At 43.0% G+C, this 12,231-nt stretch overlaps 2 protein-coding genes and 2 non-coding genes across 8 annotated transcripts in view; 3 read left to right on the top strand and 1 right to left on the bottom strand.

The window, feature by feature from the left end:
* Positions 1-41, top strand: part of trnal-caa (transfer RNA leucine (anticodon CAA)) — a 73-nt gene extending 32 nt beyond the window's left edge. The window contains exon 1 of the tRNA in view: positions 1-41. This exon is cut by the window's left edge and continues 32 nt beyond it. This is a non-coding gene — a tRNA (tRNA-Leu).
* The window catches only part of tex10 (testis expressed 10), a 10,877-nt gene extending 9,254 nt beyond the window's left edge, over positions 1-1,623 (top strand). For 3 of the 4 annotated variants that reach the window (XM_032519382.1, XM_032519381.1, XM_032519380.1), the window contains exons 13-16: positions 309-389; positions 547-731; positions 884-1,094; positions 1,216-1,469. In XM_032519382.1, coding sequence (XP_032375273.1) covers positions 309-389; positions 547-731; positions 884-1,094; positions 1,216-1,338 — 600 coding nt within the window. In that variant the 3' untranslated portion in view covers positions 1,339-1,469. Of the gene's footprint in view, positions 1-308; positions 390-546; positions 732-883; positions 1,095-1,215 lie in introns of all 4 variants that reach the window. The other variant, XM_032519383.1, reaches the window with a different exon arrangement.
* Positions 1,624-1,866: 243 nt separating this feature from the next.
* invs (inversin) overlaps positions 1,867-12,231 on the bottom strand; it is a 22,778-nt gene continuing 12,413 nt past the window's right edge. For both annotated transcript variants that reach the window (XM_032519377.1, XM_032519379.1), the window contains exons 7-19: positions 12,007-12,187; positions 11,109-11,218; positions 10,786-10,957; positions 9,946-10,101; positions 9,622-9,743; positions 9,206-9,313; positions 9,013-9,119; positions 8,701-8,910; positions 7,687-7,898; positions 6,843-7,431; positions 6,100-6,251; positions 2,418-2,504; positions 1,867-2,338 (exon numbers count right to left, since the gene is read on the bottom strand). In XM_032519377.1, the coding sequence (XP_032375268.1) occupies positions 2,223-2,338; positions 2,418-2,504; positions 6,100-6,251; positions 6,843-7,431; positions 7,687-7,898; positions 8,701-8,910; positions 9,013-9,119; positions 9,206-9,313; positions 9,622-9,743; positions 9,946-10,101; positions 10,786-10,957; positions 11,109-11,218; positions 12,007-12,187 (2,322 nt within the window). In that variant the 3' untranslated portion in view covers positions 1,867-2,222. The remainder of the gene's footprint in view (positions 2,339-2,417; positions 2,505-6,099; positions 6,252-6,842; positions 7,432-7,686; positions 7,899-8,700; positions 8,911-9,012; positions 9,120-9,205; positions 9,314-9,621; positions 9,744-9,945; positions 10,102-10,785; positions 10,958-11,108; positions 11,219-12,006; positions 12,188-12,231) is intronic.
* On the top strand, positions 4,326-4,398 carry trnat-ugu (transfer RNA threonine (anticodon UGU)). Its single transcript has one exon. It is a non-coding gene; the product is annotated as a tRNA-Thr (tRNA).

Below are 12,231 nucleotides of genomic sequence, written 5' to 3'. Positions count from 1 at the left end.
TTGTAAACCAGGGGTCGTGAGTTCAATTCTCGCTAGGGCCTTCATATTGTTTGTTTTTATCCTTGGCAGTCACAAACAAACACCTAAATCATTAAAACAAATAATGGTTATTGTAGTTCTCACTCCTTTTACCACTGCAGAGAGTTAAAATATTTTAACCAAGTCTGATTTATAAAACATTTTAAATCTTTACACTGAAAGCACTCTATGGTTACATCACATTGCTTCAAGTAGAATTCTCTATCACACTTTCTTTTCTATGTAAAAAAGCTTGTTTGATAGGAATTCGTTTTTTGTTTCATTCATAGGAAGTCTGCCACTGTCTGGAAACTCTGGGTTCAAAGTCTCAGTGCTTTGACATCTTACAAAATGGCATTTGCAAACACCTGGTAAGAAACTGTTTTTCACTGAGCAAATGTTATGTGTAGGATTTCTCAATAGTTGCTTTAGTGCTTGTCTTATCCCTTGAACTGTTTTTCTTTATGCTTTCATGCTGTTGAAAACATGTACTGAGAAAACGGCCTGTATGTATTATGCGTGTGTTAGACCAAGCTGGGGGTGGTGCCTGACAGTATGGCGGCCGGACTGCTCAGAGCTGTGTCCAGATTATTGGACCTGTCCATCCTGCCCATTGAGCCCGTGCTACGCTTCTTGTCTCTGTGCTGCCTCAGCCTGCTGGCTCTGCTCATCACCCTGGAGCAGGAGATACCTGCCGAAACCAACCACAAAAGGTGTGTGTTTTATGACTACAACCCTTTACTGATATGTGCTTGGAGAGGATCTCCTGCTGATATGAAATATTGATGTTATTAGTAGCAGTATGCCATAATCAGGTGGTCAAGAATTACCACAATTTTAAAACACCTTTGTCACAAATTTGCAGGGAGGCAATATGGGGTGCTTGTGTGTCAGCGTTGAGCACCATTCCTCGCCTGCTGCGAATGGTTTTGCAGTTAATGCGCGTTGGCGATCTGAGTGAGGAGGAGCTGCCACAGCTTGGACAGATCCTGTCAATGCTGCTGCAGCACACGCCGCTCCACAGCCAGCTGCTGGCCAACACTGCTCTGCTGCAAGAGATCATACAACACCTCACGGTAAACACAGCTCACACTTGAAATTCACAACGGGATTTTAAGGCTTTTGTAGAATTTGGATGGTGAGATATGTACTTCTCATGGAGGCTGTTCAAGTGATTTCTCTCTGTATGTGTTTCAGAGATATTCCCGGGGTGCAACCAGGGAGCAGTGGTTGACAGACTTGCTCTATTGTTATAGCGTCACCGTGGCTCATGGCTCTTCCGCTCGCCGTGGAAACCTGAGCCTTCGAGACATGTACTGACCGATGCACCCACCGGACCGGCACCTAATGTGTTGCTCAGTTCACCCTCTCAAACATCCTACAGTGACTTGACAAAGCGATTGAGCACATACAACTACACTTTCAGACAGGAATACAATGGAATTTTTTTTTTATTGTGAATACTATACATTCTTGTTTTAAGAGCTCTAGTTTTTTCTGTCTTAAGCTGTCTCTTTAGCCTGGCGATTGTCTGGCCCTCTATTGCCTCTTTGGAGCATTCTTGCCAAACTTTGTGCAGTGCTTACATGGGCACCTGGCGACTTTTGATTTAAAAAAAAAAAAAAAAGAACTGAAAAGAGGAAAAAAAAGCTAATTAAAGTAAAATACAAGCGCTCTGCCTTTTGTGTCAATTTGTATTTTATTTCTTATAATACAATAATAAAACAACAAACATTCAGGTACATCTAAATATACACAAGAGTGATTATTTTCAGGCAAATGAATATAACAGTAAATAATGGCATAGTTAAGAAATACATCTTTATCTGAGCGGGACAGCACTGTGTGTGTGTGTGTCCGTGTGTGTGCCCGTGTCTGCAGGTGGGCTATCTGTATGACCGGCTGTTGATAGACTGCCTCATTCTCCACAACAGGAGGAAAGGTTATCTCAGTGTGTGTGCAAGAACTATGGAGATGGGGTGTGTATGTGTTCCTTCCAGAATGGATGAAAGGTTATCCTTTACACACACCATTTCTGTAGACTTAACCCCACCCTGTGAGGTCATGGCTCTGATGTCATATGGCTTAATTTTAGAAAGCTTGGCCCATTGAGCGAACAATGTATAAAGTAATTCTATAGAGGTAATGCTGCCAGCCAGCTGAGAAAACATCTAAGAACATTAGGTATGTGTGTGTGTGTTCGTTCAATGTTTTGCCCGGCCTCTGGTCCCCTGTCCAGCACTATGTGGTCTAAGGTGGTACGAGTACTGCTTGGCTTGATTCATGGCCTCAGTCAGGTGCACACAGTCAATAGCGCTCACTGTAGAATAAGCACATAAAATTACTTTGTAGAGACTTCTTTATTAAAACTGTGTGCTGGTGGATGTGTGTTAACTTACACTGGCTCTGGGTGCGTAAGGGCATGTCCAGGAGCAGCTGGGACTGAGACCCTCGAAGTGAACGCCCTCGTCTGGCCATAGAGTTGCCTAATGGACAGTAAAGAAAAATGATTGGATGATATCTTCATTAAGATTTGCAGCCACATCATACGAACAGTTTCTGTATTCCATCAGCTAATGTTGCATATGATAGCTCAGGAAACACTTGTAAAATGTTGAGCTAGTCAGGTCCCACACCCATTTTTGTTTGTTGTTAATGTATTAGACAATGGCTCTATGGTTAGACACTTATCTTGTAAACTTGAAGTTGTGAGTTCTAACCTCACTATGACTTAAATGTATAAAATAATTAATGGTCACAAACTAACACCTTAACTATTAAAAAAATAAATAAAAAATCTCCCAGTGTAGCAACTACTTATTGCAGACTTAACACATGCACAGGTTCCAGAAGAGGTACCTTATGTATAATTGTTGAAGGAGCACAATTGAATAAATAATTTAACTTTCTTGTGTTTTTAACGTACAAAGTTTGCACTCCAGTGCAGTTGATCAACCAATCAATCAAGCTTGCACAGAGCAAATATTTATTTGACATTTATAGTTTTTGTTTTATCTGGGATGCAAACATTCCTTTCTCTCCCAATGTATTTGTTATTAAATGCAATTCAAAGATATATGAACAGATATAAATACATTTGAGATAAAAATAAAATAAAATAAAAAACAATTTCAAAAATGTTTTATGGTGATTAACAGAGCAGTGTGACCCAAAGGTATGTGTCAAATTTCTGTCTTCTACTCAGTAATAAAAAAAAGAGTGCAAGTGGGAAAAAATTAGTCTTGTGTGTGTGTGTGTGTTTAGCTGATAGCTTTACGCAGTCGTCTGACATTCCCCCTGACAGCTCTGAACTTTTCACAGTGCCAGGACTGTCAGTAAGCGAGAAGGGGAGAAAGAAAGAGAGAGAGAGGGAGGTGAGGGGAAAAGGGGAGGAGAAAACCACGTCAAGAGGGTCTATCTGTCTGTCTGTAAGCGATAGTGACGTGTATGCTTGTATGTTTTGGCGCAGCAAGGTTTCTGCCCATTCTCCAATCATCACCTGGTGATGTGTGATGAAGGTCAGGCCTGTCTGTGGGGCGAAACCTTACCAGAGGTTCCACACAGGACACCAGGCTGATACTGCCCTGTAATGTGGATTAAAGCATCACCCAGGCATATACACAGGTTCCTGTTCCCAGAGTTTGTCACTTACAGCGTGTTCTACACTGGTATGCCAACCATCCTGATTCTGAGTTTCTTCTGTTTACAATGTGGGGTTTCCATGTATTCAAGAGCTAAAGATTCGAACGTGGCTTAGAAAACTGCTGCTGTTGCACTGCTCTCGAAAGGTTGCAACTTAAGAGAACTGCACAACTTAAATGCTGCACATCTGCCCACACACTAAAACAATACAGGCTTTGACATCATTAACATAAAGCAAGCTTGAAGGTTTCAGCCTAAAGAGAACAGTGCAGCAGCTGTTTTCAGCCACAAGTGATTGACAGGTGGTTTATCATTTAAGGATAAGGCTGGTTGATATTCATTATTTTTGTTATAATCAATATATCCCATGAAAATACCTGAGGCCACAGCGCATTTCCAACATCCTCATCCTGTCTGTGGCACTTGGCTCCGAGACCATTTGTTCCCATTGAGGATGTAAATCTTTACTAGTGGCTCACAAAGTTTCATTCAAAAAATAAAAATGAACACTCACATCATGTGAACAGTTTCTGCATTCATTCAACTGGTGTTGCATGACACAGCTCAGGACACTCCTGTAACTTGTTGCCAATCAGGTCCCACACCCAGGGTTGTCCAGGGTGTAGTCCTTATAATGCTAAACTGAACATCCACTATTTAGTAAAGGCTCTATAGCTCAGTGGTTAGAGCACTGGTCTTGTAAACCAGGGGTCGTGAGTTCAAATCTCACTAGGGCCTGAATATTGTTTGTTTTCTATTGAATTTTATTTTAAAAGTCACAAGCAAACATCTACATTATGAAAAAAAAAATCCAGAACACCTACATTTCACCGATTTAAAGACAGGGATTTTACAAGAGGTAGTTTAACAGATGTAATACTGTTTTGAGTTTATTCAGAATTATTTTATTCTGTTGCAGTTCATGTTTGATGTTGGTCACGTCGGAGATCTTAAAAAACTGTTTCTTGGTAATTTGTAATATATGTTAGGTTTTGAATTTCCCAGTAGTTTCTAATGTCCTTACCCTGTCTGTGGCGCTCAGCTCACTGTTCCTACTGAGGACTTAAATCTTTGCAAATACGTCACAAATACATAATTTCTTTCTTTTAAGACTCATTATTTAAACAGAAGTAAATGGTGAATTTGTTGGGACTACTTTCAGTTGCAAATTTGGTGCACAAGTGAGTATTTAATGTACAGTATGTTAGCAGGACAGCAAATGTGGGTATTTACTAAAAATAAACAGTACCTGTGTTTATTGTTATGATGCAACATGTCACCCAGTTGGACTCATTAAGGTTTTTTAATAGTTTATGGACAACAATGACACACTACTGGACAGAGGAATCAGCTATTTTAAGATTTGGCTACGCAAGCACTTAGTCGGATGAAATCGTTGTTAGTTTTGTTTTTTTCATGAAAGTGTTCACTTTGCATATTTACTCCTTCTCCCATTCACTTTAATTGAAATCCATGCCCATTCAGGAATGTGTTTCCTGTTTTGATGTCAGCGCCAGTTGGCTCTGATGGAGTCTAAGCTCTGAGTTTACATTTGTTCAATTTTGACCTGCAGTTTTGCAGCTAATGGAAACAGTGATGCACTATGTTATGTCCTTATAATAATGACTTTTCTATTTCCAAACAGTGTGCCATCACTCTGATTAATACACTGTTACACTACCAGAGATATAAACTACAGCATCAATCAAAAGGACTGTTTAGGGTCTGTAATTGCTCTGCTCAACAGTCATGCGATATATAGTATATCGGTGATATTGCATCCTTTTTTGGGGCTGAGTTAGCCTGATGTCGTCATACTCAGATTCTAGTCAGAATATGAGTTTGATACTGTTCCATTGGGCTGTGATTATGGGACCTGTTTCAACCGAACCAGGAAAGAAACTGCCTGTGTGCAATTGGAAAATACATACATAGTACAGGAACTATTCATACACACTCTGACACGGGACTGCAGGGATTTAACTACCAACCTTCCCCAAGGGGCAGGCAACCACCCCACCACTGAGCCACAGCCGCCCGTATGTTGAACTTTTGCCGTATTCCGTATAAAGGACGGCAAAAAACATTTTTTTGATCGACAAATGCCTTGATCGCGGTTCTCTGTTCCTCTTTTAAAATGTATGTGCTGTTGATATCTTCTATAATAGACACAATGGCGGAATCTATACATCTTGACTCTCCAGCTGCAGCCGTCTTTGTTGTAAACAAATTACAACGTAACTGTTGATCCTCTGTCCATCATCGTATAAAACCCGCCCTGACACTTTCATTGGTCCGAACAGCTCTGGTTCGAGCATAGTTGCTCCACAACGGATCAAGTCCAGACCGAACTTCCCAACCTTAAATGTTGTGGGTGGGGTAAGTTCGGCTGGCATCCAGGCTAGGGCTGTGTAAGGAAAAAAAAAGCAATGATCTCACCATAGATACTTTGTAGCACTGAGCTCTTACTCGCTGGCAGTTTGGTGGGTTGAGCTCGGATTTCCATCTTCTTCTTGTTGTGGGCGTGGTTTGCATCACTTGACTCTACCTCCTCGCGGGGCTGTACCTCTCTCCGCCTGTGTGTGTGGAACCTGCAGATGCACATTCAAGCAAGCACATTCACATGCATGCTGTTCAATAAAAAAAAAAATCAGACTGAGTTCAAAGGTCTAAAAGCTGGCAAGTCCTCACACTAATACTCACTAAGCATAAACAAAGTAAACAGAGTTGATTTAAGGCAGTTAATAGGGAGCACATACAGAATTTAATTGTGAAGCTGAATGGAAACAGAGGGCCTCCTGCGGCGGACTGGCAACCTCTGAGAGCAATACAGAGTGTGCAAGAGAGAGAAAAGCAAAAAGAGGCTGCTGGTAGCTATTAGAGCAGCACGGCTGAACTTTTAGCCTCTTGTTAAACCAGTATGAAAGCTCTAGATTATAGCCCGTCTGTCCCCTGCCCCCCTGTCTCACCCATCTCCCACGCTCTCCCCCCCACTGCTCAAGTGTTGATGGTATCCAGACCGAACGTCGGGGGGAGTTACAGGAGAGATGAGAATGGGATGGCATGTATGTGGGAGAGGGCACATGTGGGCACCACATGGCAGTGCCAATCTCCCACAGCTAGAGAGGCTTCAGCTACTGAAGCCTCCCGGGACAAACACAAGCGCACACATGTAAACTCACCTTCGCCATGCTCCCTGGATGATGCGTGCAGCCTCGTTCCGTCTCCTGCGCTGCTCTTTGTTGTGCTCCATGTGCGTGCGTGTTGAGATGGGTGCATGTGTGGAAGACTGAGTCTTTCTCGAAGGGCTTTTGTGGTCTAAAGATGGACTGCTTCTTAATGACAGAGTGTGAGTTTGTTCTTTGGTGGTGGCCTTTTCTGAAGTCTGCTCCTTGAGGCTCCTCTGCTTTTGTTGAACGGTGTGAGCATCAGTCTTGCTGGGGGCAGTCTGCACAGTCATGTGAGAGTCTCTCTTTTTTAGAGGGACGTATTCTCTGGTAATAGTGTCAGTTTGGTCCGTCACTGCAATGCTTGTGAAAGGAATGCATGTGCTTGACTGAGGTCGTTCCCTGATTTTGGGCATAAAGGGGGGTCTGGGTTTGAGGCTGGGTGGCTGGCTGCAGCTGGCAGGAGAGAGAAGTTCCATCAGCCTGGTGGTCTGGAGAGCACCGTGCACAGAGTCACAGCTCACATGACAGTCTCGGCTCAAAGCACCAGGAACCACATGTGGTTCAGATGCTTTACTTCTTCTGGAAGATTTGCTCTTTTGGACTGGTGGGGAGGTGAGAGAAAATTTAAACACAAGTTGTACAAGTATCATGGAGTTTTGAGCATTCATATATGTCATTTTGTATTATCAATATCCCACCTTATGCAAATGATTTAGATAAATAAAATGCCCCAGACAAGTTTATTTTTAGCCTCTAATACTAACACCAATATCATCAACGGTCGACCTACGATATTCAAGTTCAATCGAAGAAACAAGGATTGTTTTTCAGAAAAATAATTTTTGCACATTTGTACCTTTGAGTCTCTCCTCTTTGCTTTTAGCGCGTTCAGCTTTGGATGATTTCTTTGTTTCCACCACTGAGTCATTCAGGGATAGGTCCTCTATAATGTTCACTAAGGAGAGCTTTTCTTGCTCTGTTCTCACCAAAGGGACCCTCCGTTTTTCGGCAGTGGCCACAGAAACTTTCTGCACAGCTTCTCTCCTCCGCTGTTCTTCCTCTCGCTTCCTGAACAACAAGAAAAGTGGTAACTTATAGTTTTGTCTGAAATTCACCACATGAACAGCCAAGCGGAACATTAATGTTTAGACTTTCTTTTAAATGTTTGGACATTTGTTTTAAAGGGATTTTATTTTATATGTGTGTGGGATTTGGTGACACTGACATATTTGGGTTAATGCACATCATTATATATAATGTCCACTCATCATCTAATTTTACGTCAAGACAATACCAGGTACCCTGTCTGTTCAAAGATAGTTGTGCAGCAATAAAACCTTTGGTCAGAGTTTGGTCATTAAACAGCAAAAAAAATAAACAATAATAGGGAAGATATTTTGATTATTATTTTTAAGAAAAAAATCTCATCAAAGACTTATATCTCAATAAAACTGTCTGCTTGAAATAATAAAGTTAAAGTCAATGTGCCTTTTAAAACAAACTTGCCTCTCATAAGCATTCAGTAGAAAGGTGAGACTGGTGAGCAAATGACAAAAGGAGAACAAACCAGAAGAGAGAGACAGGGGGAAGATGTATGTGTGTGCATGGACGACAGATAGAAAGATAGATATAGAGAGAGTGTGACTGTTCCTATCTGGTGAGAAGAAGACAGAGACAGATAATGAAGACAGAAACAGGGGTGAGTTATTGACATAATGCATGCAATTGTCATATGCAAAAGGATTTTATGTGAGGGAGGTTTTTGAGAGTCAGACAACAAGTAGGAGCATCATGAAGCAAGAGAAACAACGACTAAGGCCGTAGTATGAGTGGCTCTATATGTCTATCAATGCGTGGGATCATCTCTCACTTGGCTGCATCCTTGCGCAACTGCTCATGCCTCATGAGGAGCTGCTTTCTCTCCTTGAAGGCCTTGCGAACGGTGTAGCCCTTGTAGACAGCTTGGATGGAGGCAGCAGCAATGTCCTGGATAGCTGCTATGGACAGAGCGCCATGCTCCAGCATGAACTGAGTCACCTCACTGTGGCCCCCAAGAAGAGCGTAGTCCAGAGGAGTGTACCTACATGACACAAACACCAGTGTCATTCATATATTTCCCCACTTCTACTCCTACCCCTCTCCTCATCTCCAGATCCTCCCTCTTGACAGGCTCTGTCCTCACCTCTCTTCAGTGTGCTCCATGTGATTAGGAAAGGTGTTGTAGCCCAGCAGCAGTTTCACAGCATCCAGGTAACCATTGTTACATGACCAGTGGAGAGCGGTCCGCCCCTGTGCACACATAAAAAGAGCACCCATTACAATTTTAGTTGTGTCCAAAAGCTCAACATAACTCACACGTATGAGTAGATTTTTACCTCCTTGTCCTGTAAATTTGGATCAGCATTGTTTTCCATGAGAACAGCCATGCAGGTGATGTAGCCCCCATAAGCAGCACACTGCAGAGGAGTCCGTCCTGCCTGGTCCTGCCCAGCAGAAGTCAAACATTAACAGCCAGGTGCAGGGCAATTAAAAGAGTAATTTAGGATTTATGAGGTTGAGCCGGATTGTATACTCCCTGCTCATGAAGCAGTGCATTAGAGTGTGGTTGATTTCCACATGTGTCCTTTGATTCCTTCTAGACATGCAGCTTCAGCTGTCCAACTGATTTTGATTTTAATTAATGGGAGACAAATCTACAATCCTCATTGTTGAAAATGTGAGTAATGAGTATTGAACAGGGATTTATAGATCCTAAAGGTTTTGTGTATATTGCGGGTATGTGCATTCATACCTGTACATTGGGACTAATCCCATTCTCCATCAGTATCTGGCAGACCTCAGCATTCCCTCCCAGAGCTGCCCAATGCAGAGCGGTGTGACCATCTACATCTACCAGGTCCACGCGTGCAGAACCTTTATTCATTACATTACATTTACATTTCATTTGAGGTGACGTACTCAGAGACTTATTGTGTGCAACACTTGAATGATCATGGACTTTAATACTGCCATGACTCTAGAAAAGTAAGGTCAAGATAAAAACTCAGAATACAGTGGAACAGAAAATTAGATAATTGGGATGCTTGCACATACAGTATGTACCAATTACACCAACCTTTGATGAGTGTAAGTATTACGTCTCTGTGTCCCATCTCGCAAGCCCGAAACAGCGGCGCGTGTTTCATCACATCCAGAGAGTCGACCATTGCTCCCCTCTCCAACAGCAACTTCACTGTGCTCACATGGCCTGACAGCGAGGCCGCATGGAGTGCTGTGGGAACAACCACACATACAGAAACACATAAAAAGTTCCTGAGATAAGAGGTCCTGAATCTAACTGGACAGTGAACACCCTCAGGACAACTGCTCCTCCCTTGTCTGCCTGTTTCTCCATTCATCCCCTTGACTGCAGCTCCTCTCTCGGCTGTGGCTAAAGCCTGGTCAATGGCCAGTTAAACAGACAAAGACATTTAATTGGAGCAATAAACTTGAGCCTCTTGTCTTAGTGGCGACCCCTCCTTCCCCCTCTCTCCAGTCCCCAGACAGCACAGACTAGAGTCAAGTGCATGAAAGTGATCTGGGCACCAGTCAGCTTCACTGCCCTTCACACCGTCTCATCAGGATGACTCAACCGTTACATGTTATGCATGCATAAACAATGACTGCCTGGCTGAGTAGAGGGGCTATCGCCATGGAGATTATTTGTCCATACAGCCTCGGGTGTCAGAGCATGGCAGTAAGCGTTTGTGTGTGTCAGAGGACAGAGCAGGCAGTGGTGGGAGTCTGTTCAGCGGGCTCACACTAATTTTGCTGACAGTATCACTTCCCTCTCTCCCTCAGTTTTGCACTCTCTCTAGCACCTAGGGGAAAATTCCCTGCGACATCATCACCCCTAGCCTGTTGGTCAAAGCAGTTAAGGAGACTCAGTTGCTCCTCTTGTTTCTCAGGTGCTCACCAGTTCCTCCATACTTGTCGGCCATGTTGATGTCAATGTGAGGGGTGAGGGCCAGCATGGTGCAGATGACATCATCACTGCCCTTCCCAGCGGCCCACATGAAGGCTGTCCTCCCCTCCAGATCAGGTTCATCCTTCACAGACGGGTGGGACAGAAACACACCCACTGTCTTCTACAGACACACAAAGAAAGATAACTGGGACTATAGAAGGATCCTGAACATACAGAATGGGACAGATTTACTTAAATATCAGCATATTGTGTTTTAGACAAAGGTGCATGATGATGACTTAGTGGGTTCCCCAGCTTTGTATGGGACTCACAGCATTGTTGCTCTGAGCCCCATAGTGCAGGGGTGTTGCTCCTTGGCTGTCTGAGGGAATAGTGCCTGATGTGTTTCTCTCCAATAGCAGGTGGACGATTCTGGCATGGCCTGAAAAACACATGTGTACATTAGTGGGATGTGTGTTGACAGGAGCTGGGGCCACTGCTCAACTTTATTCGCCTACAGTTTACTTTCCAAACTATTAACAGAGAAGCAAAAAGAACACATCAAGTCAACATGAGTCAAGTATTTACCACTGTATTTGTTTTTGTATGGTGCTACACAAACAGGTTGTAGGAACCAGAAACAAGGGTCCAAAGCCATGTTAGCAGCAATGTGACGCTGCACTTTGGCACAGCAGAGCTTTGAGCTAAATGCTAATGTCAGTGTGCTGATATTGATGATACTCACTGAAAATGCTAATATGCTAATGTTAAGCGGGTATTATGTTTATCACGTTCACCATCTTAGTTAAGCGTGTTAGCATACTAACATTTGCTAATTAGCACTAAGTACAGATAGGAATGTCACCTGGCACCAGAGAAAAAGTCATCAAAAGGATCATCAAAGTCAGCATGAATCATCATGCTCTGAATGTCTGTACAACAATTCGCCTGATAGTTGTTGAGATATTTTAGTCTGGACCAAAGTGGTGGACTAACAGACAAACATTAACTTCCTCTAGAGACACACTGCTAGTGTGGCTAAAACCAAATAAAACATTTTCTTATCATGGGGAAAATTACTAGTCCATGTTGGCTTTGATTCAGTTAACCAGTATAAAAATGTTTTGTGGAAAGTGGTTATAATTTCCACATATCCCGAAATCTCTCATGTCATGTCTTGTGAAGCAGACATTCAGGCTGCAGTGGGCCACATACATCCTGTTCACTCACCAAGCAGAGCTGCCCAGTGCAGCGGTGTTCTGAAGAGGTTATCATAAGCGGTCACATTACAGCCCTTGTAAGACGTCAGCACCTCTACCACTGCTTCGTTACCGTCGGCAACAGCAAAGTGTAGGGGGGTCCGCCCCTCATAGTCCTGCCAGTTCAACAAGGACTCAGTGGGAGCTGCTTCCTTCTCACACACACACACACACACACACACACACACACACACAC

The sequence above is a fragment of the Etheostoma spectabile genome, chromosome 6 (assembly GCF_008692095.1).
Source record: "Etheostoma spectabile isolate EspeVRDwgs_2016 chromosome 6, UIUC_Espe_1.0, whole genome shotgun sequence".
NCBI lineage: Eukaryota > Metazoa > Chordata > Actinopteri > Perciformes > Percidae > Etheostoma > Etheostoma spectabile.
The sequence above is the reverse complement of the archived record's forward strand: the minus strand, read 5'-3'. Positions and strand labels throughout refer to the sequence as shown.